The 24,765-nt window shown below is 44.3% G+C and overlaps 1 protein-coding gene across 1 annotated transcript in view; it reads right to left on the bottom strand.

The window, feature by feature from the left end:
- Positions 1-24,765, bottom strand: part of pstpip2 (proline-serine-threonine phosphatase interacting protein 2) — a 137,685-nt gene that overhangs the window by 87,585 nt on the left and 25,335 nt on the right. Inside the window, exon 2 of the mRNA XM_078553198.1 lies at positions 15,243-15,343. Within this exon, the coding sequence (XP_078409324.1) occupies positions 15,243-15,343 (101 nt within the window). The remainder of the gene's footprint in view (positions 1-15,242; positions 15,344-24,765) is intronic.

Genomic DNA, 24,765 nt, shown 5'->3' with positions numbered 1-24,765 from the left:
CCCAACCATCTTCAGCTGCTTCATCAATGACCTTCCTTCCATCATATGGTCAGAAGCGGGGAAGTTCGCTGATGATTGCACAATGTTCGGCAACATTCGCGACTCCTCACATACTGAAGCAGTCCATGTCCAAATGCATCTAGGCGTGGACAGTATCCAGGCTTGGGCTGACAAATGGCAAGTAACATTCATGCCACACAAGTGTCTGGCAATGACCATCTCCAACAAGAGAGAATCCAACCATCACCCCTTGATGTTCAATGGCATTACCATCACTGAATGCCCCACAATCAACATCCTGGGGGTTACCATTGACCAGAAACTGAACTGGACTAGCCATATAAATACTGCAGCTACAAAAGCAGGTCAGAGGCTAGGAATCCTGCAACAGGTAACTCACCTCCTGACTCCTCAGAGCCTGTCCACCATCTACAAGGCACAAGTCAGGAGTATGATGGAATACTCTCCACTTGCCTGGATGAGTGCAACTCCCACAACACTCAAGAAGCTTGACACTATCCAGGACAAAGCAGCCCACTTGATTGGCACTCCATCCACAAACATTCACTCCCTCCACCGCCAACGCACAGTTGTAGCAGTCTGTAGCATTTACAAGATGCACTGCTGGAATTCACCTTCAACAGCACCTTCCAAATCCACGACCAATACCACCTAGAAGGACCTAGAAGGACAAGGGCAATAGATAGATGGGAGCACCACCACCTGGAAGTTCCCCTCCAAGTCACTCACCATCCTGACTTGGAAATATATTGCCGTTCCTTCACTGTCACTGGGTCAAAATCCTGGAACTCCCTTCCTAACAACACTGTGGGTGTACCTACACCACATGGACTGCAGTGGTTCAAGAAGGCAGCTCACCACCACCTTCTCAAGGGTAACTAGGGATGGGCAATAAATGCTGGTCCAGCCAGTGAAGCCCACATCCCGTGAATGAATAATAAAAAAAACTTAAACCCATTCCTCCCACAGCCATCTTTGAGCCGCGCATTTAATCCTTGACTTTATTTACCCTATGCCAGTTTGCCCGTGGCTCAGGTAGTAATCCCAAGATTATTACCTTAGAGGTTCTGCCTTTTTATTTAGCTCCTAACTGTTCAAATTCTTTCAGCAGAACCTCCTTTGGAGACAGAGAGACAGACAGACAAAGGAATTACCGTTGTGTGGAGAAGTAGCAGCTACTGCTGTGAAAAGTAGGGTGAACTGCTTTTGTGTTAACAACTAAGCGGAATGCTCGTAAAAGGTGGTTTTCTGTTCGAAAGGAAGTGGACAGGACTCACAGGACTTTTGGAAATTTTAGGAACAACGAGTCGCTGAGCTGGGCCTTGCTGTGGGAAGTCAGGTTCTAGAAAACTCTGGCTGAGTGGAATGAATTTTGAAGGATACTGGACGATTTGACCTGTGTGGCAGGGAGAAGAGAGCCTGCTGGAAATCTGGGATTAATTTGAGCCTTAATTTTGTATTGTTACACATCTGCAAGAAGTATATAAGTGGTTTATTTTGATTGTGTTAATTAGTTGATGTGGAAGTAACTTTTTAAAGTTTGCTGCATTAGTTGCCTATTAAGTAATGTTTGATTAATGTTGACTTCAGTTTGCTTGTTACAGTAAAAGTCTTAAACGTGAAACCCTGGCCTTCAGTTATTTTCGTTGGCCGTTGGGAACTTCATCTCTTTTTTGAAGTGACTGGTCTCCATTCTCTATGGGAACCGTAACACTATTAGGTTAAAAAAAGAAAGAACCTGCATTCATTTTGGACATCCATCGCCTCAGAATATCTCAAAATACTTCATAGCCAATTAAATACTTTCAAACTCTATTCACTGTTGCAATGTAGGCAACACAGCAGGCAAGTAGTACATTGCAAGATTCCACAAACAACAATGAGAAGACCAGACCATCTGTTCTTGGCAGTGTTGATTGAGGGATAGATATTGGCCAGGACAATGGTGGGAACCTCTCTGTTCTTCTTCAGATAGTGCAACAGGGCCTTTTACATCTACTTCAAATGACAGACATGGGGCTGAATTTTCCCCCCATCGGGGGGTGGGGGGGGAGTTGATGGGCGGGCACGTACGGGCGCGTTTCCGATCGGCACCCCCAATCGGAGGCTGGCCGCCATTTTACGTGGGCAGGCCAATTAAGGCCCGCCCAGCGTGACGTCCACACGGAAGCGCTATGCACTCCCTGTGCGGGCGAGGAGGGGGGGGAGCGAAATCCCAAAACCGAGAGTGCGCTCTTTCACACATGCGCACGAAAGAGCGCACTCATCTCCCTGAGGCTAAGTGCTGTCTCAGGGAGATCGGCTCTAAATGTAAAAAAGACAAAAATAGAAAAATAAAATTTCCCTTACATGTCCCCTCATGTGACATGTCCATAATTTTTACATAATCTTTATTAAAATTTTTTAAAGCCTACATGGAACTCCATCCCGCCCGTGGATGAGGTTTAATTTTTTTACTAGTTCCCGCCAAGGCTCCTGGCCTGCCCGCCAACCTTATGGTTAGATGGGCAGGTCTTTTAATTACTTAATTGACCCTGTCAATGCCTCAAATGGCCATTGACAGGTCGGCAGGCGCGCAGCTGATTTGGCTGTGCTCTGAAAAGTTAAATCGGGCGTGGTGACGTCGGGAGTTCCCCCCCGAAGTCACCGCGCGTTATTTTACGCGTCGGTGAGTGGGCCCTGCCCCCGCTCGCCGACGCGTAAAATTCTGCCCATGGTCACAGTTTAATATCCCACCCAGAAGAGATTGCCTGCAAAAGTGTGGTGCGCCCTCAGTATTGCCTTGAGATGTCAGCCTAGATTACGTGCTCGAATCTCAGGAAGGAGACTTGAACCCATGACTTTTTACTTCACAGCTATGACCACAGGACTAACAGCCATCGCACAGAAGTGCAATCGTGTTTCACTGTTACTTCAGAAACATCTCAAAAGTATTTAACAATTAACCAATCCATCATTATTAAGTGTTACAACTATTCAGCAGGCAATGCAGCAGCCATTTTTCACACAGCAGGATCCCACAAACAACAACAAGATGAATGATTTTTTCAGGTGGAATATTGGCCAGGACACCATTTAGGGTGAACAGTTCTGTTCACGCATTACTGGAAGTTTCATCTTAGGATCTTATGCATCCTTGCGATGAAGTACTGTAGCTATGAGGATAGATTGGAGATTGGGACTGTTTTCCTTGGAGAAAAGAAGGCTGAGAGGGGACTTGATAGAGGTATTCAAGATCCTGAGGGGTATGGACAGGGTAAATAGTGAAAAATTGTTCCCACTCAAGAGAACATCAAGAACTAAAGGGCATAGATTCAAAATAATTGGCAAAGGAGTGGAGGAAAAATTTTTTCACCCAGAGGGTGGTTGGAGTCTGGAACGAACTTCTTGCAAGGGTGGTGGAGGCAGGTTCGATCGAGCTATTCAAAAGGGAATTGGATTGCTACCTGAAAAGAAACAATGTCCAAGGTTATGGGGATAAGGCAGGGGAGTGTGACTAGGTAGAATGCTCTCTCAGAGAGCCAATGCAGACTTGATGGGCTGAATGGTCTCCTTCTGCATTGTAAAATTTCTGTGACCTCCTGTCTCCACCACCCTTGTCCATTCCAGTCCAGCCCAGCCCAGTTAAACAGCCTTTCCTGCCTCACAAACTCCAATATGTTCAAGGAAAATGGGGTGAAAAGACACACAATCTCTTTTAATGCCCCAGTGGTTCATCCCCTGGGTTGCTCACAGCAGTGTCTGGGAGATTAATCTTTAATTCCTGGAAACTCCAAGAGAATCGTGGAGGGTTGGCAACTCCAAACACTAGAAGAACTTCCCTGCTCTCCTTCGAAAGAGTTTCACAGGGAATGTTATATGAAACACAGACACAAGACTGGAGATCTTGGCATTAAATCACAGTAAATAATATGAGGCTTAACAGATGAAAATTCTATGGGCAAAAGGAAGAAGGGATCCCACTGAAATGACGACAGTCATGCAATAAAATACACCACAAACGATAAACCCAATAGCTGAAGATACCTGCAGCATTCTAACAAAAAGACAATTAACTAACGGGAAGGCCTCTGTGACTTCGGTAGATTTGTTGATGATGTGACTAACTGGGTTTTCATTTTAATCAGGGGTTAGACTTCCTGCTAACCCACAGCCCACATTCCCCATGGCAGCGCCCCCCCCAACCCCCCCACCCCGCTTCACTTCCCCTGACAGCAGTCAGAAAGTTACCCAATGATTCACGTTCAAAGTGTTTCACCATCTCGGCCAACCAGCAACCACATAATCACGATGCTGCAGTATGAACGGGAAAATGCAACAACTTTATTCCTCTTCTGCATTTACTGCAAATTGTTTCACTCTATTATGACTTCTAACTGCAAATTCCTTTCACACCCCACCCCTCCCCTCCCCACCCCTGCCTCCGCCCCATTTTACCAGTGACTAGGAAGGTTAAAGGGCAAAGATCAACAAATATCATTTCCAGCTTTGATCTCAGGACCAGCTAGAATTTAGAAAATCCAGAAACCAATGTCGGGAAGGCAAACGACTTTGTAGCAATCTTTTAAGCTGCCCCTGTGCTGTGAGCAACGCAGGGAAAAGGCACATTCGTTTCTCAACCCTAGTTGCTTGGCCCATGATTACAACTGATCGATATTTGCAGATACTTTATTTTCTCCATCTGTAAACTGGGTAATATGAAATTATGCTGAACTGAATGGCCACGTTGTCCTGAAACCAGGAAGTTTGCTGATACTGCTTCGTCAACCTTTGCTTCACATCTTCATGTTTCAAAACAGCTCATTTGGAGTTTTGAGCCAAAGCGGCCCAGCTGTCACACATGTTCCAGTAACACGAACACTTAGCAACTGAGCCGTGCTCTGCCTAAACTGGAAGCACGCAACGGACTGATTTAGAAACAGTTTTAATCTTCATCTGATTATCTGACCTGTGCTATCGGTTTGCTAAATTTCTTTTGCACCCACTTTGTGGCCAGGCATTAAGCAGCAGTCCTTCCTACAAGTGAGGCAGCCAAAACTGTACACACTTTTGTAACTGCAGCCTTGTCAATGATTTGTATCGGTTTAGGATCATCTCTTTACTTTTGTACACTAAGGTCCCATATATGAAACATAGGACCCCATGAATATTTTTCTTGTACAGCTTTATCAACCTGCCCTCCCGCCACAGGAAACAGCAGAGGGATTCAGCTGAATAACAAAACCAGCAGTCTCTTTGGGCCTTGAAGCAGAGCGTCAGGGTTGACTGAAGTAGGGCACTCCTCAACCAGAACACATTCAAGTCAGTGGTGATGCAGGCACCTGACTAGGGAGAAAATATGCCTTCAATGGCCAAAAAGATACTTTCCCTGTGTGAAAATTATCAATGTGGCTCAGTTGGTAGCAGTATTGAGGGAGTGCAGCACTGTCAGTGGTGCCATCTTTCGGATGAGCTGTTAAACCGAGGTCCTATCTGCCCCCTTGGGTGAACGTGAAAGAATCCATAGCACTATTCAGAGGTGAGTTATCCCATCTGTCTTCGTCAATATTTATCCCTCAATCAGCGCAGGGCGCGGGAAGACTTCATTTGAAAGAGGGCACGGGGAGCGGGGTGATTTCATTAGGCTTGTAATGGATATTGGTGGACAGTCTATCACCAGAAATTGAGACAGAGAGGTCAAGGAAGGGAAGGGAAGTGTCAGAGATGGACCATGTGAAAATGATGGAGGGGTGGAAATTGGAAGCAAAATTAATACATTTTTCCAGGTCCAGACGAGAGCATGAAGCAGCACCGAAGTAATCATCAATGTACCGGAGAAAGAGTTGTGGGAGGGGGCCAGAGTAGGACTGGAACAAGGAATGTTCCACATACCCCATAAAGAGACAGGCATAAGCTGGGGCCCATTACTTCAACAAATAGAGGTTAATATGATCTTATATCCATTATGGAGACATGGTTACAAGGAGATCAAAGTTGGGAACTAAATATTCAGGGGTATGTGACTTTTTGAAAGGACAAGCAGGCGGAAAGTGTGGTGGGGTAGCTTTGTTAGTACGAGATGGAATAAGTACGATAGCAAGAAATAACCCTGGATTGGAAGATGTAGAATCCATATGGGTGGAGGTAAGGAATAACAAGGGGAAGAAGACACTGGTGGGAGTAGCCTATAGGTCCCCTAACAGTAGCTTATAGAAACATAGAAACTAGGAGCAGGAGGCAGCCATTCGGCCCTTCGAGCCTGCTCCACCATTCAATATGATCATAACTGATTCTCTCTCTCAGCGCCATATTCCTGCTTTCTCTCCATACCCCTTGATGCCCATAATAGCCAAAAAGGTATCAATTTCTTTCTTGAATATACTGTGACCCGGCCTCCACAGCCTTCTGTGGTAGAGAATTCCACAGGTTGACCACCATTTGAGCGAAGAAATGTTTCCTCATCTCAGTCCTAAATAGCCTGCCCCATATCCTAAGACTGTGGCCCCTGGTTCTAGACTCCTCAACATCCTCCCAGCATCCAGTCTGTCTAGCCCTGTTAGAATTTTATACGTTTCAATCAGGTCTCCTCTCATTCTTCTAAACTCTAGTGAATACAGGCCCAGTTGAACCAATCTCTCCTCATGCGACAGTCCTGCCATCCCTGGTATCAACCTAATGAACCTTCGCTGCATTCCCTCAATGGCAAGTATATCCTTTCTTAGGTAGGGAGACCAAAACTGCACGCAATACTCCAGGTGTGGATCAATAAGGCAGTAAGACATCCCTACTTCTGAACTCAAATCCTCTTGCAAAGAAGGCCAACACACCATTTGCCTTCCTAATTGCATACTGCACCTGCCTGTTTACTTTCATTGACTGGTGTACAAGGACACCCAGATCCCTTTGTACATCCACATTTCCCAATATATCACCATTTAAATAATTCTCTGCCTTTCTGTTTTTCACACCGAAGCGTATAACTTCACATTTATCCATGTTATACTGCATCTGCCATGTGTTTGCCCACACACACAAATTGTCTAAATCGCCCTGAACCCTCCTTGCAATCCTCACAACCCCACCCAGTTTTCTGTGATCAGCAAACTTGGAAATTTGCATTTGGTTTCCTCTTCCAAGTCATTTATATATATCGTGAATAGCTGGTGTTCAATACTGTAGGACAGAGAACAAATCAGGAGATAATGTGGGCATGTAAAAAAGACAGTGCATTATTCATGGGTGACTTTAATCTTCACGTAGATTGGGAAAATCAAATTGGCAGAGGTAGCCACGGGCAATAATTCACAGAGTGTATTTGGGACAGTTTCCTAGAACAATATGTTGTGGATCCAACCAGGGATCAGGCTATTTTGGATCTGGTAATGTGTATTGAGGCAGGTTTAATAAATGATCTCAGAGTAAAAGAACCCCTAGGAAACAGTGGCCATAGCATGGTAGAATTTAGCATTTCAGTTTGAGTGTGAGAAACTTGGGTCAGAAACAACTGTGCTAAACTTGAATAAGGGTAATTACAAAGGAATAAGGGCAGAGTTGGCTGGAGTGGACTGGGAAAGGAGTTTAGCAGAAAAGGCAGTTGATGAACAATAGCAGACTTTTAAGGAAATAGTTCATGACTCACAACAGATTTATCCCAGTGAGGAAGAAGAGTTCTAGGAGGGGGATAAGCCAACCATGGTTGACCAAGGAAGTTAAGGATAGTTCAAACTGAAAGAAAAAAACATACAACATAGCAAAGATTAGCGGTAAGCCAGAGGATTGGGAAAGTTTTAAAAACCAACAAAAGATGACCAAATAAATAATAAAGAGGGAGAAAATTAACTTTTTAAGGGTAAACTAGCAAGTAATATAAAAATGGACAGTAAGAGCTTATTTAAATATATCAAAAGGAAGAGAAATGCTAAACTGAACATAGGCCCCTTAGAGAATGAGGCTGGGGAATCAGGAAATGGCAAAGGAGTTGAATAAATACTTTGCATCAGTCTTCACAGAAGACGACACTATTAGCATTCCAAAAACACTAAATAATCAAGGGGCAAAAATGGGGGGGAGGAAATAAATACAATAACTATCACTAGAGAAAAAATACTAGGGAAACTAATGGAGCTAAAAGCCGATAAGTCCCCTGGACCTGATTAGTTGCGTCCTAGGATATTAAAGGAAGTAGCTACAGAGATAGTGGATGCACTGGTAGTAATCTTCCAAGAATCCTTAGATTCTGGAAAAGTCCCAGGGGATTGGAAAACTGCCAATGTAACACCCTTATTCAGATAGGGAGGAGACAAAAAACAGGTCACTATAGACCAGTCAGCTTAACATCAGTCATTGGGAAAATATTAGAGTCTATTATAAAGGATGTAATAGCAGAGCATTTAGGAATACATAATATAATCAAACAGAGTCAGCATGGCTTCATGAGGCAGAAATCATGCCTGACAAATTTATTAGAATTCTTTGAAGAAATAACAAGCAGGATAGATAAAGGGGAACCAGGAGATGTAATATATTTGGATTTCCAAAAGGCATTCAGTAAGGTACCGCACATAAGGCTACTTAATAAGGTAAGAGCCCATGGTGTTGGGGGTCGTATATTAGCATGGATAGAGGATTGGCTAACTAATAGAAGACAGAGGGTAGCAGTGGAAGGGTGCTTTTCTGAATGGAGAACTGTGACTAGTGGTGTTCCACAGGGATCAGTGCTGGGACCTTTGCTGTTTGTAGTATACATAAATGATTTGGAGGAAAATGTAACTGGGCTAATTAGTAAGTTTGCAGACAACACTAAGGTTGGAGGAGTTGCAGATAGTGAAGTGGATTGTCAAAGGATACAACGGGATATAGATCAGTTGGAGACTTGGGCGGAGAAATGGCAGATGGAGTTTAATCTGGACAAATGCGAGGTAATGCATTTTGGAAGGTCTAATACAGGCAGGAATTATACAGTAAATGGCAGAACCCTTAAGTGCATTGACGGGTAGAGGGATCTGGGTGTACAGGTCCACAGGTCACTGAAAGTGGATAAGGTAGTCAGGAAGGCATATGGCATGCTTGCCTTCATTGGCAGGGGTATTGAGTATAAAAGCTGGGAAGTCATGCTGCAGCTGTATAGAACCTTGGTTAGGCCACACTTGGAATATTGCGTGCAATTCTGGTCGCCACATTGCCAGAAGGATATGGAGGTGTTGGAGAGGGTGCAGAGGAGGTTTACCAGGATGCTGCCTGGTCTGGAGGTTATTAGCTATGAGGAGAGGTTGGAGAAACTCGGATTGTTCTCACTACAGCGACGGAGATTGAGGGACGACTTGATAGAAGTTCACAAAATTATGAGTGGCATGGACAGAGTAGATATTCAGAAACTTTTTCCCAGGGTGGAAGAGTCAGTTACTAGGGGACATAGATTTAAGGTGAGAGGAGAAAACTATAGAGGAGATGTGTGGGGCAAGTTTTTTACGCAGAGGGTAGTGAGTGTCTGGAATTCGCTGCCAGAGGAGGTGGTGGAAGCAGGTACGATAGGGGTGTTTAAGAGGCAGCTTGACAAATACATGAATAGGATGGGAATAGAGGGATACGGACCCCGGAAGTGCAAAATGTTTTAGTTGACGGGCAATATGATCGGCGCAGGCTTGGAGGGCCAAAGGGCCTGTTCCTGTGCTGTACTTTTCTTTGTTCTAGAGTGTTGGGATAAAGGGGGCATTTTCAGGACGGCATCCTGCAACTAGTGGAGTGCCACAGGGATCAGTGCTGGAGCCTCAATTATTTACAATATATATTAATGACTGGACGAGGGAAGTGAATGTACAATCGCCAAGTTTGCAAATGACACAAAAATAGGTGGGAAGGCAGGCGGTGAGGATGACATAAAGAGTCTACAGAGGGATTTGGACAGTTTAAGTGAGTGGGCAAAAACCTGGTAGATGGAATATAATGCAGGAAAATGTGAGGTTATGCACTTTGGCAGGAAGAATAGAGGAGCTGAATATAATTACATGGAGAAAGACTGCAGGAAGCTACAGCACAAAGGTATTGGGGGTCCAAGTGTATGAATCACAAAAAGCTAGCATTGAGGTTCAACAGGTAATAGGGAAGGCAAATGGAATGTTTGCTTTATTTCAAAGGGAATGGAGTATAAAAATAGGGAAGTCTTGCTAAAACTATACAAGGCACTAGTTAGACTGTACCTAGAATACTGTGAACAATTTTGGTCCCCTTATCTAAGGGGAAATATATTGGCATTGGAGGCAGTCCAGAGAAGGTTCACTAGGTTGATCCTGGGAATGGAGGGATTTTCTTATGAGGAGAGATTGAGTAGGTTGGGCCTGTATCCATTGGAGTTTAGAAGAATGAGAGGTGATCTTATTGAAACATATAAGATTCTTAGGGAGCTTGGGTGGATGCTGAGAGGTTGTTTCCCCTTGTGGGAGAGTCTGGGACCAGAGGGCATAATCTTAGAGTAAGGGGTTGCACATTTAAGACAGAGGTAAGGAGGAATTTCTTCCCTCAGAGGGTAATGAATCTGTGGAATTCTTTACCGCAGAGGGTTGTAGAGGCTGGGTCATTAAGGATATTCAAGGCTGAGATATACAGATTTTTAATCAGTAAGGGAATCAAGGGTTATGGGGAAAAGGCAGGAAAGTGGAATTGAGGATTATCAGATCAGCCATGATCTCATTGAATGGCGGAGCAGATTCGATGGGCTGAATGGCCTACTTCTGCTCTTACATCTTATGGTAATCAACATCACAAAAACAGATCATTTGATCCTTATCGCATTGCTGTTTATGAGAGCCAGATGTGTGCAAATTGACTGCAGTTCCCCAATTACAACAGTGACTGCACTTACAAAATACTTCATCAGCTGAAAAGGACACCGAGACATGCTGAAGGCATAAAAGGCTCTATATAAATGCAAGTCTTTCTTTTTTATTGGCAACGCCAGAAGCAGGAAATGGTAGTGGTGTGGATCAAAATGGGGGCCTTAGGTACAGTGAGAAGAACAATTGGTCAGGACAACTACTATGTACAGACAAAGGTTTGGTGGGATTAGGTGCTTTTCCTTTAAACTCCTTACCATAGCAACATGCTTAATTGTAATGAACAAATAAAAAGCAGAAAATCCACCAAGGCGGCCAACTCTCCTTCAGGTTTCTCTTTTAAAATCTGAGTGCTTTAAAAAACCTCTGTTAACTCAAAGTATTTTGTTTCTGTCTGTATTTCTGATTTTTGGAGGATTTGACTACTTCTCGGCAGGAAGGCAGTGTGCTTCCTTATTGAAAACAGCTCTGTCAACAGATCAGGACAGCTCTTGCACAAAAGCGAAATACTGCGGATTCTGGAAACCTGAGACAAAAACAGAAAGCACTGGAAATACTCAGCAGGTCCGGCAGTATCTGTGGATAGAGAAACAAACTTCAGCTCAATGATCTTTCTTTGGAATTGGAAAAGGTCAAGAGGTAAGGCAGGTTTTTAAGCAAGTGAAAAGACAAAGGAACGGTTGCGGGGAGGGGGAGGAAAATACAAATGGGAAGACCTGTAATAAGATGGAAGGCAGAGGAGGGGTTAAATGGAAAAGGAGATGCTAATGCCTTGCACCATCAGCCATTTTGTCATTCATTCTCTCCTGTCTTCCACCCCTCATTCCTTTTTCCTCCCCCTTCCCTCTGTATTTGCTTAAAACTTGCTACTTCTCTAACCTTTTCCCAGAGCTGATGAAGGGTCATCACCCCGAAATGTTACGTGCTTCTCTCTCTGCAGATGCCAGCTAACCTCCTGAGTATCTCCAGCATTTTGTATGTTTATTTCAGGTTTTGTACAGATTCAGCTCCTGAAATAGCCATTGGCAACCAGGTCTGTCACTTCCACAGAATGTAAGGCCTGTTTCCTGTTGAGCAATGTTCATTCATCAGAAGATGCTATGTCTGGTTTTATACAGTTTATCTTTCCTCATTTCCTGCAGGCAGTGAGTCGTGCTGGAGCCTGATGGTTTCATTACCCGTAACTCTGCTGATACCTCAACCATGTGGTCAATTTGCATGGCCGACTCTCAAGACAGCAAAGTATTTGATCATGAGGGAATCGCAGCTGAGCCTGACCCCATCTTCAGCCTGCTGTATGCACTCTTCTAGCCAAAAGGATACTGAGGCTAACTATAGTGCCCTTATTGCTGCTTCATCTGAGACCAAATGTTTCAGTAGAGACCAGGCATCAATCAGGAGGCCATTACATACCAAAAGTATGTGTTTGTGGAACATCGATTAAGAACTTAATTATGATTTAGTCCACCATCAGATACTGAAGCAGTCCATGTCCAAATACAGCAAGACCTGGACAATATCTAGACTTGGGCTGACAAGTGGAAGTAACATTTGCATCACACAAGTGTCAGGCAATGACCATCTTCAACAAGAGAGAATCCAACCATCACCCCTTGCTGTTCAATGGCATTACCATCACTGAATCCCCACTATCAACATCCTGAGGGTTAAATTGACAGAAACTGAACTGGACAAGCCATATAAATACTGTGGCTACAAGAGCAGGTCAGAGGCTGGGAATCGTGCGATAAGTAACTCACCTCCTGACTCCCCAAAGTCTGTCCACCATCTACAAGGCACAAATCAGGAGTGTGATGGAATACTCCCCACTTGCCTGGATGAGTGCAGCTCCCACAACACTGAAGAAGCTGGACAGCGTCCAGGAGAAAGCAGCCCGCTTGATTGGCACCACATCCACAAAAATTCACTCTCTCCACCACCAATGCACAGTAGCAGCAGTGTGTACCATCTACAAGATACACTGCAGGAATCCACCAAGGCTCCTTAGACAGTACCTTCCAAACCAACGACTATTACTGCCTTGAAGGACAAGGGCAGCAGATAAATGGGAACACCACCACCTGGATGTTTCCTTCCAAGTAACTCACCATCCTGACTTGGAAATATATCGCCGTTCCTTCAAAATCCTGGAACACCCTTCCTAACAGCACTGTGGGTGTACCTACACCGCATGGACTGCAGCGTTTCAAGAAGGCAGCTCACCACCACCTTCTCAAGGGCAACTAGGGATGGGCAATAAATGCTGGCCCAGCAAGCGAAGCCCACATCCCGTGAATGAATAAAAAAACCCATAGTATCATAGACATTTACAGGACAGAAGGGGCCATTGTGCTCTATGAGTCTGTGTTGGGTCTTCCCGCGAGTAATTCTAGACCAACACTCTCCTGCACTGCTGTCTCTAAGTCGACCGCACAATTTCCTCAGCTTCAAATATTTAACTGTGTCTCCTTTAAACAATACAATGGTCTCACTCACCCCCCCACCCCCCCCCCCCCCCCCCCCCCCCCCACACACCACCCCCCCCCACACCCCCCCCACCCCCCCCCCCCCCCACCACCGTCAGCATCCTTCGGTACCTCAAGACTTTTCGTTATCTCAGGACATCCTAAAGTGCTTCTCAATTAAATACTTTTGAAGTGCAGTGACAAAGCTTTCCACAATCTGACACCTCTCTGCATGAGGTTTCCTCAGTTTGAGTGACGATTTTAAATTAGTGATGCTACATTACTGGCTCCCCTGCCCAGTGAATAGTTTTTCCTTATGTAATCCATCAAGACAGGGAAATGGTGGTGTAGTGACAATGTCACTGGACATCCAGAGGCCCAGACTAATGCTCTGGGAACATGGGTTCAAATCCCATCGTGGCAGCTGGTGAACTTAAATTCAAGTAATAAATCTGAAATATAAAAACACTAGTCTCAGTAACGGTGACTGTGACAACTATCATCAATTGTCATAGAAACCCATCTGGTTCACTCACATCCTTTAGGGTGGGAAATCTGCCATCTTTACCTGGTCTGGCCTACATGTGACTCCAGATCCACTGCAATGTGCTTGACTCTTAAATGCCCTCTGAAATGGCCTAAAAAGCCACTCAATTCAAGGGCAGTTAGGGATGGGCAACAGATGCTGAAATTGCCAGCAGCACCTACATCCCAGGAAAGAATAAAGAAAGACCCTTCATAGATTTAAAAACCTCCAGTAAATGTTCTCTTAGCTTTCTATGCTGAAGTGAAATTAGTTTCTAAGATGTCAGTGTCAGCTCAGTAGCAACACTCACCTCTGAGATGGAAGGTTAGGGGTCCGAATCCCACTCTAGTGACTTATCACAAAACTTATCTAAGCTGCAGTGCTGAGGAAGAGGATTTCTTCCCTGCTAGATTTTGCTAAGCACACTGCCTGCCATCAAAGTATTATGGAACCATATCAATGTCATTTTGCATTTATTTATTTACGGGATGTGGGTGCCAATCGAGCAGAGTCTTTTGTCCTGGACGGTATCAAGCTTCTTGAGCGTTGTGGGAGCTGCACTCATCCAGGCAGGTGGAGAGTATTCCATCATGCTCTTGACTTGTGCCTTGTTGATGGTGGGCAGGCTTTGGGGAGTCAGGAAGTGAGTTACTTGCTGCAGGATTCCTAGCCTCTGACCTGCTCTTGTAGCCACAGTATTTATATGGCTAGCCCAGTTCAATTGCTGGTCAATGGTAACCCCCCAGGATGTTGATAGTAGGGGATTCAGTGATGGTAATGTCATTGAATGTCAAGGGAAGATGGTTAGATTCTCTCTTGTTGCAGGTGGTCATTGTCTGGCACTTGTGTGGCGCAAATGTTACTTGCCACTTGTCAGCCCAAGTATGGATATTGTCCATTTGGTGCATTTGGACAAGGACTGCTTCAGTATCTGAGGAGTCAGAAGTGATGCTGAAATTGTGCAATCATCAGTAAACATCCCCACTTCTGACCTTATGATGGAAGGAAGGTCATTGATGAAGCAGCTGAAGATGGTTGGGCCTAGGACATAACCCTGAGGAACTCCTGCAGTGATGTCCTGGAGCTGAGACGACTGACCTCCAACAACCACAACCATCTTCCTTTGTGCTAGGCATGACTCCAACAACCACAGAGTTTTCCCCCTGATTTGCATATATTCATGAGGATCAGAGCTGAGTCAGATGGGCACCTGTTTAAGATGGCGGTAGGCTGGAATCAGTCGGGAACAGGTCAATAAATCTTTGCATAGCCATTCCCACAGCAGAGGATGGTTCACAATCCTACCCAGACTCTTACTGTCCCGTGTACCCTTCACCCACCACACCATCAAGTGTTCTTGAAGATCCTTGGCCAGGCTGTAGAACTAAAGAAAAGTTATAAATCGCAATAAAATTCTCATACCTCTGTTTAATAAATTCTTCTAACTCTTTACATGTTTTTCGCCCATCGTTCATGTGCTGGATCAGATTATCATATCCAATGGCGCTGGTTATGTCTGTACTCTAGAAGTAGAAAGAAATGTAAATACCATGAGTTGAAGAAAAAATGACTGAAATGAGCAATTCAAATTTACAAGGAACAGCATTTTTAAAAATCAAAACAATTGAAAGGGTTGAAATTATAATTCTTCCCCCAAATTAGCTCTCCCTCTGTGTTACAGGCTCTGGACCATCACACGTCAGTGGTTACAGAAACAGATGTTGCTCCATGAATAGCTGACAGGAAGAGCAGTTCTGCACTGACAGGTTTCCCCCACTATCAAGTCTTTCTTGAGAGAAACATTTTTAGGATTGAATAAATATATGGCTAAGGATTTATGGGGGTGTTGCTATAGAGTGACGGTCACTTGCTCAGTAACGCTGAAACAGGGCAGAAGGCTGTCTGGTAGGTCAAGTAGTTGTGGTTGGTGAATATTTGATAAGTCCCTTCATTTAGCTTTCACTCAGAAGGTTAAATGCAGGGGAAGGATTGACAATAGAGCAGAGAGGTCTGCAGGAGCAGCAGGCTTGTTAGCTCAAGTTTCTATTTATATCTATTATACCATTCTACTAAGTACACAGATCAGTAAATGCATGAACCTAGTTTTTGTGAAAAACAACAAAGTGGTTAACTCCTCTGACAAGCTGCAAGTGGTTTCCTTAACTGCTCACTGGAGTTAGCTAATCTGTTAATTTCTGGAAAGAGGACACATTTTGTTGAAGCTTTTCACCTTGCACTCACCAGGACAATTTGCAAGAATACTAATGTAAGGGAAAACAACAAATTTATACCGTATGAGAAGATAGGTCCATCACTTTCGGCCCTGAGAAGTGCCCAGTGTGCCTCAGGTTACCCCGGAAGGGCAAGGTATCTCAAAAATCTGAGCGACAGGTGAAGCGAGCTGTTTCATGCTGCCACTCAGCAGTAGCAACATGAATGGTGTTCACCACTAACACATAAATGAGTAATGAATTTCAGTACCAGTGCGATGCTAGGAATGTAGGTCGTACATCCCAGAGACTGGCAAATCCTATCAAACAGCATGTCCCTCCTGTTGTTCTCAATGGATAAGGTACAGTCCATGTTTGCAAAACTCAAAACAGTGCCAACAGTAGATATGTTTCCGTGATTGGACAGCATTTACTAAATAATCCTCAGTGTGCTAAAAAATTACACTGACAATGATCTGAAGATTGTCTGTCGAGCACACAGTGTGACGCAATTTGCATGTACTGGAAGCTCCATATATGAATACACAGGGCCCTGTTTATCTCAATGTACACTGGCTGCCTTATATTAAAAAGAAGCTGGTGCAAAACCCCACAAAGAGAGAGTAAGATTTTATAGTTAAAAACAAATTCTGTTGACTAGCTGTCGATGCCAATCACATTTTAATGAGTGAGAATATAAGAACATAAAGAAACAGGAGCTGGAATAGGCAACTTGGCCCTTCTGCCATTCAGTAAGATCGTGTCTGATCAGAGGCTACTTTTTCATTCTCACTAACTCCTTTATCAGGCGATGCAGTCATGTCGTAACTGTGTGTGTGTTGAATTTTTTTTTTCAGGGTTTCCCATTTAGACAAGATAAGTACTAAACAAAGGCAGCTCTATAATACATAGCAGCTCATCCAATCTCATAACAAGGATTAATCAAATCAAAATAGTATGCCAATCATTTGTCAATGCTAGATTAAAAACTCTTTTTGCAAAGTAAAGCCTTTATTTGGCAACACATGGCTTGTGCAAGAGATTCAAACAAAGCAGAACAGAAAGTACATATGGATTTTTGATTGAAATGATAGTTTCCATTATAACCAAACATAACAAATACTTTTAAGCTAATGTTGATTTTCCCTTTGTTTGCTTTTTATTACTGTCAAGATTGTGAACCAATGCATTTGTATAAAATGACCAAAGTGCTTTCAGCATTTCAATTTCAGCTCTTCATGCAGTTAGTATGGACTTCATCCTGTACTACATGTACTAACAAGGAGAATATGACCTTGTTTGATTATGTACATCATGCTTCAGTAAAAGGAAGCAAGATGTCACCACCTATGAGCTAAGATTGCTTGCCCCACCATCTAACAAGTCTTTGTTCATCGCCCAATTTACAATAATAAACTAATATCAGATTCATCAAAAATTCCAATTATTTGAAGCAATGAAACAGAAACCAGACAGACAAAAGCAGTTTAGGTAAGTTAGTAAAAGACAAAATTAATCTCCGTGGTTCTCTTCTCATTGCCAACGCTCCCACCCCCGCTCACCGCCCCCCGCCCCAGTCACTGCCACACCACTACCACACAACATTAAAACGCGGTGGATCTTTTATCTTTTCTCTACCGGTCCCTGTCCTCAGTACAGAACGTCCTCTGGACATGCTCCTGACCGCCCTTCTGGGTTTCCAGTCGCCTCCATCCTCGTTCTTTTCTGTTCTTTATCCCCAAGACCTCCACCCGGTCAAAAGGAGTATGTCAAAGGTCAACTCAAATCGGTCATCAGGGGCCCGGAGAACGTGGACTGTTCGAGTCGAACGGGTCATCATCTAAGATAATTGCTCCCTTCCCTCCAATGACAGGTTCCCCACATCCTGCTGTTACTGCTCCTCCAATCACAGGGTCTGTCTCTGGAGGAGCAGCAAGAGTGGGAGGGAGGGAACCTGACACTGAAGGAACTGGAGCAGGAGCATGGAAGAGACAGGATTTGTGATTGGAGCAGTAGCTTCTCACAGATTCTGTCTCCCACTTTCGCTCACTGCTTCTCCAATTGAACTTGTAGCAACTGAAAGTATAGCCTCTCCTGCTGTCTATCAGGGGTTACCTGATGTTCTGGGAGGCTCTGACCAATGATCCCTAAGCACAGACAATCTGGGGTGGGGTGGTGGAACTCCTGACAAGGATCCTGATCGAGAATATAGCACCGGAGAAGCTCTCTGTAATAATCTTCCGACTAGGCACTTTACAGCCTTCCGGGCTGAATATTGAATTCAACAACTTTAGATCTTAAACTCCCCCTCCCCCCATCCCCACCCCGTTTCTCCCCCCTCCCTTTTTTTTCAATAATTTATATAGATTCTTCTTTTCCCACCTATTTCCATTATTTTTAAATCTAAAACTAAAACTTTGTTAGTCTTTCCACCCCACCCCTACTAGAGTTGTACCTTGAGTATCCTCTGCCTTCCATTCTTAATTAGCACTTTTCTTAGATAATATCACCACCTTCAACACCTCTTTGATCCTTTTGTCTGTGACATCTTTTGATTATCTGCTCCTATCACTGCTTGCTTATCTCCACATCATCCCACCCTCAACTTCTCTCCCCCCGACCCCCCACCTTAGACCAGCTTATATTTCATCTTTCTCCTAACTATACTCAGTTCTGCCGAAGGGTCATGAAGACTCGAAAGGTTAACTGATTTCTTCTCCACCGATGCTGCCAGACCTGCTGAGTTTTTCCAAGTAATTCTGTTTTTGTTTTGGATTTCCAGCATCCGCAGTAGCTTTTAGCTTTTTGTTTTTATCTCTGTAATAAAGTTTGTCTGTTTCTTGTTGAAACCTGTCCACTCCATCGAGTCATTACAAAACTGCATGTTACTTCTTCACTCCCTGCGTCTTTAATTCTTCGTCCCCACGCTGGAGAAGCCATGATGTATAGAACGGGGACAACCTTTCTTGAAGTTGTCACCCTGTCTTCATTTTTTCATGAACTACTGGTGGCACTTCTGGGGTGAATTTTCTGGCCGCCCCCGTTTATCTTGAACCGTGGCTTTACCTCACATCACTAAAAATAAATATATATTTAATTCATTAATCAATTAATTAATTAATTAATTAAATGTACTCAATGGTTTAAGAACTGATCCAGGGTACAAAACCGATGACAGTTATCATACGCAGGAGATAACTGTTTTCTCCCTGCCAATTTTTTTTGGAGTTAAATATTTCAGCATGGTACGAGACGGAGAATGGAATAGGTCTCCACTTACTGTCCCGGTGTCACCAATAAGCACTCTTTAGAGATATGTTACATTTGGAGTGAAGATCCATCCAAACTGTCACACCAGACTCCCCCATGGTTTTATATATAAACCCTGAAGTTGTAAGAGAATTTGAGGTCAATGGCAGCAGGGGCTTTCACTCAATTCAAGGATGACATATATTCAGGGTCATGCGTTTTTGCCATGGCTCTTCCTGTGACTGAACAGGCTGATTCTCAACCCACAGACCTTTGGGCACATGGGGCAGGAGATCCCACGAGGTAGTGCGATCCAGAATTCAGGACTTGCTTCCTTTTTAGTTTCCTTCTCTGCTGTTGCTCTGCCTCATCATTAAAACATTTGGACTCAAAGCATGATGCAGCTTGATGGACAAATTATCACCATTTTGAACGATTGGTTCTAAGCTCCTCCAATTCATTAATGTCAATGCTGCTGCATTTCAAGGAGAGCTTCAGTGTCTTTGAAGCATTTTCTGTACCCTCCTCTGACATATTGGCCATGAGAGTTGAGAGACCACAACCTGGCCAGGGGTGGTGGGGGGGGCACTTTTCAACCATCCAGACACACTGAAGTTGATTTTGTAGGAGTTTTGCTTGAATGTTTGTGGAATTGGCTTCAAGAAGGACACTAACATTTGTTCAATCGTCCTCCCATTGAAACCGGAGAATGAGGTGGATGTATTGCTGATGGAATTTCTCTAACACTCTTAGGTGTCAGTAACACACAGGCCAGGTCTCACTGCAATACAGGAGTGTGGTGACAACAACTGCTCTGTACACGAGGACTTTTGTTAACTTGCGGAGGCCGTTGTTGTTAAACACTTGCTGCCGTAGTTTGTAGGAGACTAAGCTGGCACAGCTGAAGAGATCAAGAGTGTCTTGCTAATCTGGTGAAAAGTGGGCAATGACTTACATGATTTACAGTTTGAAGATGAATGTATATTTATAGTGGTCACTTTAGTTTTGACATGAAGGCAACTGAGGTTAAAGAGTTTTCCATTTAGATCGTATTAATATTTGCACCCAGGGGAGTTCGATCTGTGAGGTAAATAGATTGTAAATAGTATGGGGGCTATCACACAGCCTTGCTTGACTCTGGCTGGATTTTGAAGGTGACTGTTTCAGGTCTCCCACTCAAGACAGTTGCAGTCATGTCATCGTGGAACAGTTGCAAGATTGTGAAGAAGTTTCTTGGACAACCAAATCTTTGGAGCCCAATCCTGAACCTCATGATTTACTGAATCAAACGCTTTGGTAAGTTCGATCAATGCAATGAAGGGTTCCTGGCGGTTTCTCAACATTTTTCTTGGGTATGCCTGGCAATAAAGACCATGTCAGAGGTTCCTCTAGAAGGTCTAAAGCTACACTGTGTCTCCGGAAGGATTTCCTCAGCCGCAGAAAGTAGGCGATTCAGGAGAATGCATGTCATGATTTTCACTACTATGGACAAACCTTGATAGTTTCCACAACATGATTTATCTCCCTTCTTGAATATAGTTGAGGTGAGGTGAGAGTGACTGCCCTTGACATCAAGGCAGCATTTGACCGAGTGTGGCATCAAGAGGCCCTAGCAAAACTGGAGTCAATGGGAATCAGGGGGGAAACTCTCCGCTGGTTGGAGCCATATGTAGCACATAGGAAGATGGTTGTGGTTATTGGAGGTCATTCATCTCAGTTCCAGGACATCACTGCGGGAGTTCCTCAGGGTAGTGTCCTAGGCCCAAACATCTTCAGCTGTTTCATCAGTGATCTTCCTTCCATCATAAGGTCAGAAATGGGGATATTCGCTGATGATTGCACAATGTTCAGCACCATTCGCGACTCCTCAGATACTGAAGCAGTCCATGTCCAAATGCAGCAAGACCTGGACAATATCCAGGCTTGGGTTGACAAGTGACAATTAAGATTTGTGCCACACAAGTGTCAGGCAATGACCATCTCTACCAAGAGAGAATCCAACCATAGCCCCTTGATGTTAAATGGCATTACCATCACTGAATCCCCCACTATCAACATCCTGGGGGGTTACCATCGACCAGAAACTGAACTGGACTAGCCACAAAAATACTGTGGGTACAAGAGCAGTTCAGAGGTTAGGAATCCTGCGATAAGTAACTCACCTCCTGACTCCCCAAAGCCTGTCCACCATCTACAAGGCACAAGTCAGGGCTGTGATGGAATACTCCCCACTTGCCTAAATGAGTGCAGCTCCCAGAGCTCTCAAGAAGCTGGACACCATCCAGGACAAAGCCGCCCGCTTGATTGGCACCACATCCACAAACATTCACTCCCTCCATCACTGATGCACAGTAGTAGTACCCACATAACCACAGCATAGTAGCAGCATGAAATAGTTTGCTTAACAAATTTTTGCCTTTCCAGGGTAATTTGAGCTGGACCGGTACTTTTCAGGTTTGAAAGTGGCAGCCTTTGGCCCAAAACTGAGGGGAAACAACAAAACCTGCAGCCCTGATGCTATTCCAGCTGAGATCTTCAAAGCTGGTGGGCTTTTATACTGCATGAGAAGAGACCATTAATTGGTTGGCAAGTGGACTCTGATTGGTAGGAGGCATTGCCATGGAGAATGCACCAGGGAAGAATTTTGTTTAAATTCAAACCAGGGAGGTCGACTCTGATTGTTCAAGGCATTGAACCAGGGAAGGGTTGCCCCCCAATCTTCTACTTAGCTGAAAAAGGTACAATGCTTGGACATGCTCCTTCTGTCTACAAAGGACAGGTAGCATCTAGCACGTGTAAGTGAGCCACACTGCAAGCCTGACTGATAATCTTAAATTGGTTGTCAGTGTACTTCTTAACACAATCAGGATTGCTTAGCAAGTGTTGTCCAATCACAGAACCACATCTAATACTGTTTTGAGTTTTGCAAGCATGGGCTGGTTGGGATGTGCTGGCCCTGGAGAGGGTCCAGAGGAGGTTCACGAGAATGATCCCAGGAATGAAACGCTTAACATATGAGGAACGTTTGAGGACTCTGGGTCTATACTCGATGGAGTTTAGAAGGATGAGGGGGGATCTGATTGAAACTTACAGAATACCGAAAGGCCTAGACAGAGTGGACGTGGGGAAGATGTTTCCATTAGTAGGAGAGACTAGGACCAGAGGGCACAACCTCAGAGTAAAGGGAAGACCTTTTAGAACAGAGATGAGGAGAAGCTTCTTTAGCCAGAGAGTGGTGAATCTATGGAATTCATTGCCACAGAAGGCTGTGGAGGCCAGGTCATTGAGTGTATTTAAGACCGAGATAGATAGGTTCTTGATTGGTAAGGGGATCAAAGGTTACGTGGGGAATGGGGTTGAGAAACTTATCAGCCATGATTGAATGGTGGAGCAGACTCGATGGGCCAAATGGCCTAATTTCTGCTCCTATGTCTTATGGTCTTATGGTACGGTCAGTACTTTGCCCGCTGCAAGCAGCCGAAGGGATGTGCGTTTGCAACAGGCAAAGTGCTCAATGCACCACATCTCCCATCACTTACCCATCATAAATCAGGACTCATTTGGACACTTTACCTCATGCCCACACACTTACCAACGTTGCTAGCCTCAAACCCACCTCTCGCAAGCACATCATCCAAACATCCTTCCCTCCCTCTTGCAGGAAAAAAGTTGCACATAACAAGAGGGAGCAGCAGAGAACCGGTGGGGGACAGGCACACCTGAATCTCCTGAGCCCTTTGAAGGAGACAGAGCTCCTCATTATAAGGTCGGCAGTGACTGAGGCCATTCATTTCTGGCATGGATAAGAATATTCAAGAAGAAGGTATGTTCTCATCTTGTGCATCATCTTAAGTCCCAGCCTACCTGCTACCTGGGATGATGCAACTGCAGATTGTGTGACTATGGACCTCCTGTTTCCAACTCCCCCAATTCTGTAATCTCAATCTTTCTTTCCTGCATTTTTCCTTTCAGGTGCTCAAGAACTGCCACCTGGCCAGGTACTGCAGCCTTACTGGAGAGAGTGCCAACGAGGGCAGATGTTTGGTGAAGAAGCACCTTCACTTGATCTTACAGTAGTAACGGTCAGCTCAGAGACTGGCACAGCCCGTATTTAGGGGGCTGTATAGAAGTGAGATCTGCATGTCATTGGGCACAAGAGGCTACAGCCAAGCCAGAAGGATAGGCTGGTGCTTGTGTCAGCCCCAAGGAGGGCAGTGTCACAGACGAGTCGTGCTGCAGAAAAATCAGATGATTCAATGGGATAGTATAAGTGATGATGGCCATGCTCGGTGTGTTGACAGACCTGCCAGACAAGCTGTTGTCACTGTCCAGGATCATGGAGGAGTCCAGCTCCAACTTTAAATAGGGCTTTATGCAGAGCCTGGAGTCCTTTCCAGCCTGGAAGTGGTGGCCAACTCCACAAAAGCACTTGCAAATGTGGCCATAATGCAACATCTGATGGCCTCAACTTCCACTACAACAAAAGCAAAGCCTCAGAGCTGTAGGGGAGCTCAGGGAAATCAAGCAATGTGGATAAAGAGGGACCTGTAGATGTGCTGTATTTAGATTTCAAAAAGGCATTTAACAACATGCCACATTAAAGGTTACAAGGCAAAACAAGAGCTTGTGATGTAGGAGATATCACATTAGCACGGACGGAGGATTGGTTAGCTAACAGGAAAGAGAGAGTGGGCATAAATGGATCATTTTTAGGGTGGAACGCTGTACCTAGTGGAGTGTCACAAGGATCAGTGCTCGAACCCCAACTATTTACAATTTATATCAATGACTTGGATTAAGAGACCAAATGTATGGTTGCTAAATTTGCTGATGACTCAAAGGTAGCAAGGAAAATAAGTTGTGAAGAGGATATAAAGGAGCCTGCAAAGGGATATAGGCAGGTTAAGTGAGCGGGCAAAAATTTGGCAGATGGAGTAAAATGTCAGAAAATGAGAACTTGTCCACTTTGGCAGGAAGAATAGAAAAGCAGCATATTAGTTAGATGGAGAGAGGTTGCAGAACTCTGAAGTACAAAAAGTTCTGGGTGTCCTGGTGCATAAATCACAAAATGTTTGTACGCATTTACAGCAAGTAATTATCTTTGTCCTTTGGACCCCTTTGTCCTTCTGTCCATGACATCTCTGGCAATCTCTCCTTTGTCTCCGCCTACCTCTGGCTGTCTATCCCGCTTCACCTGCTCCACCCCTCCCTTAAACAGTATAAATTTCATCACATTTTTATTTCTCTTTAGCTCTGAAGATGAGTCATAAGGACTCGAAACGTTAACACTGTTTTTTTTTCATCCACAGACGCTGTTAGACCTGCTGGGTTTTTCCAGCATTTTCTGTTTTTGATTAGGAAAGCAAATGGAATGTTGCCATTTATTCCAAGGGGAATGGACCATTAAAATAGGAATGTTTTGCTACTGCTGTGCAGGGTGTTAGTGAGACTGCATCTGGAGCGCTGTGTACAGTTTTGGTGTTCTT

The sequence above is a fragment of the Cetorhinus maximus genome, chromosome 1, assembly GCF_964194155.1.
Source record: "Cetorhinus maximus chromosome 1, sCetMax3.hap1.1, whole genome shotgun sequence".
In the NCBI taxonomy this organism is placed as follows: domain Eukaryota; kingdom Metazoa; phylum Chordata; class Chondrichthyes; order Lamniformes; family Cetorhinidae; genus Cetorhinus; species Cetorhinus maximus.
The sequence above is the reverse complement of the archived record's forward strand: the minus strand, read 5'-3'. Positions and strand labels throughout refer to the sequence as shown.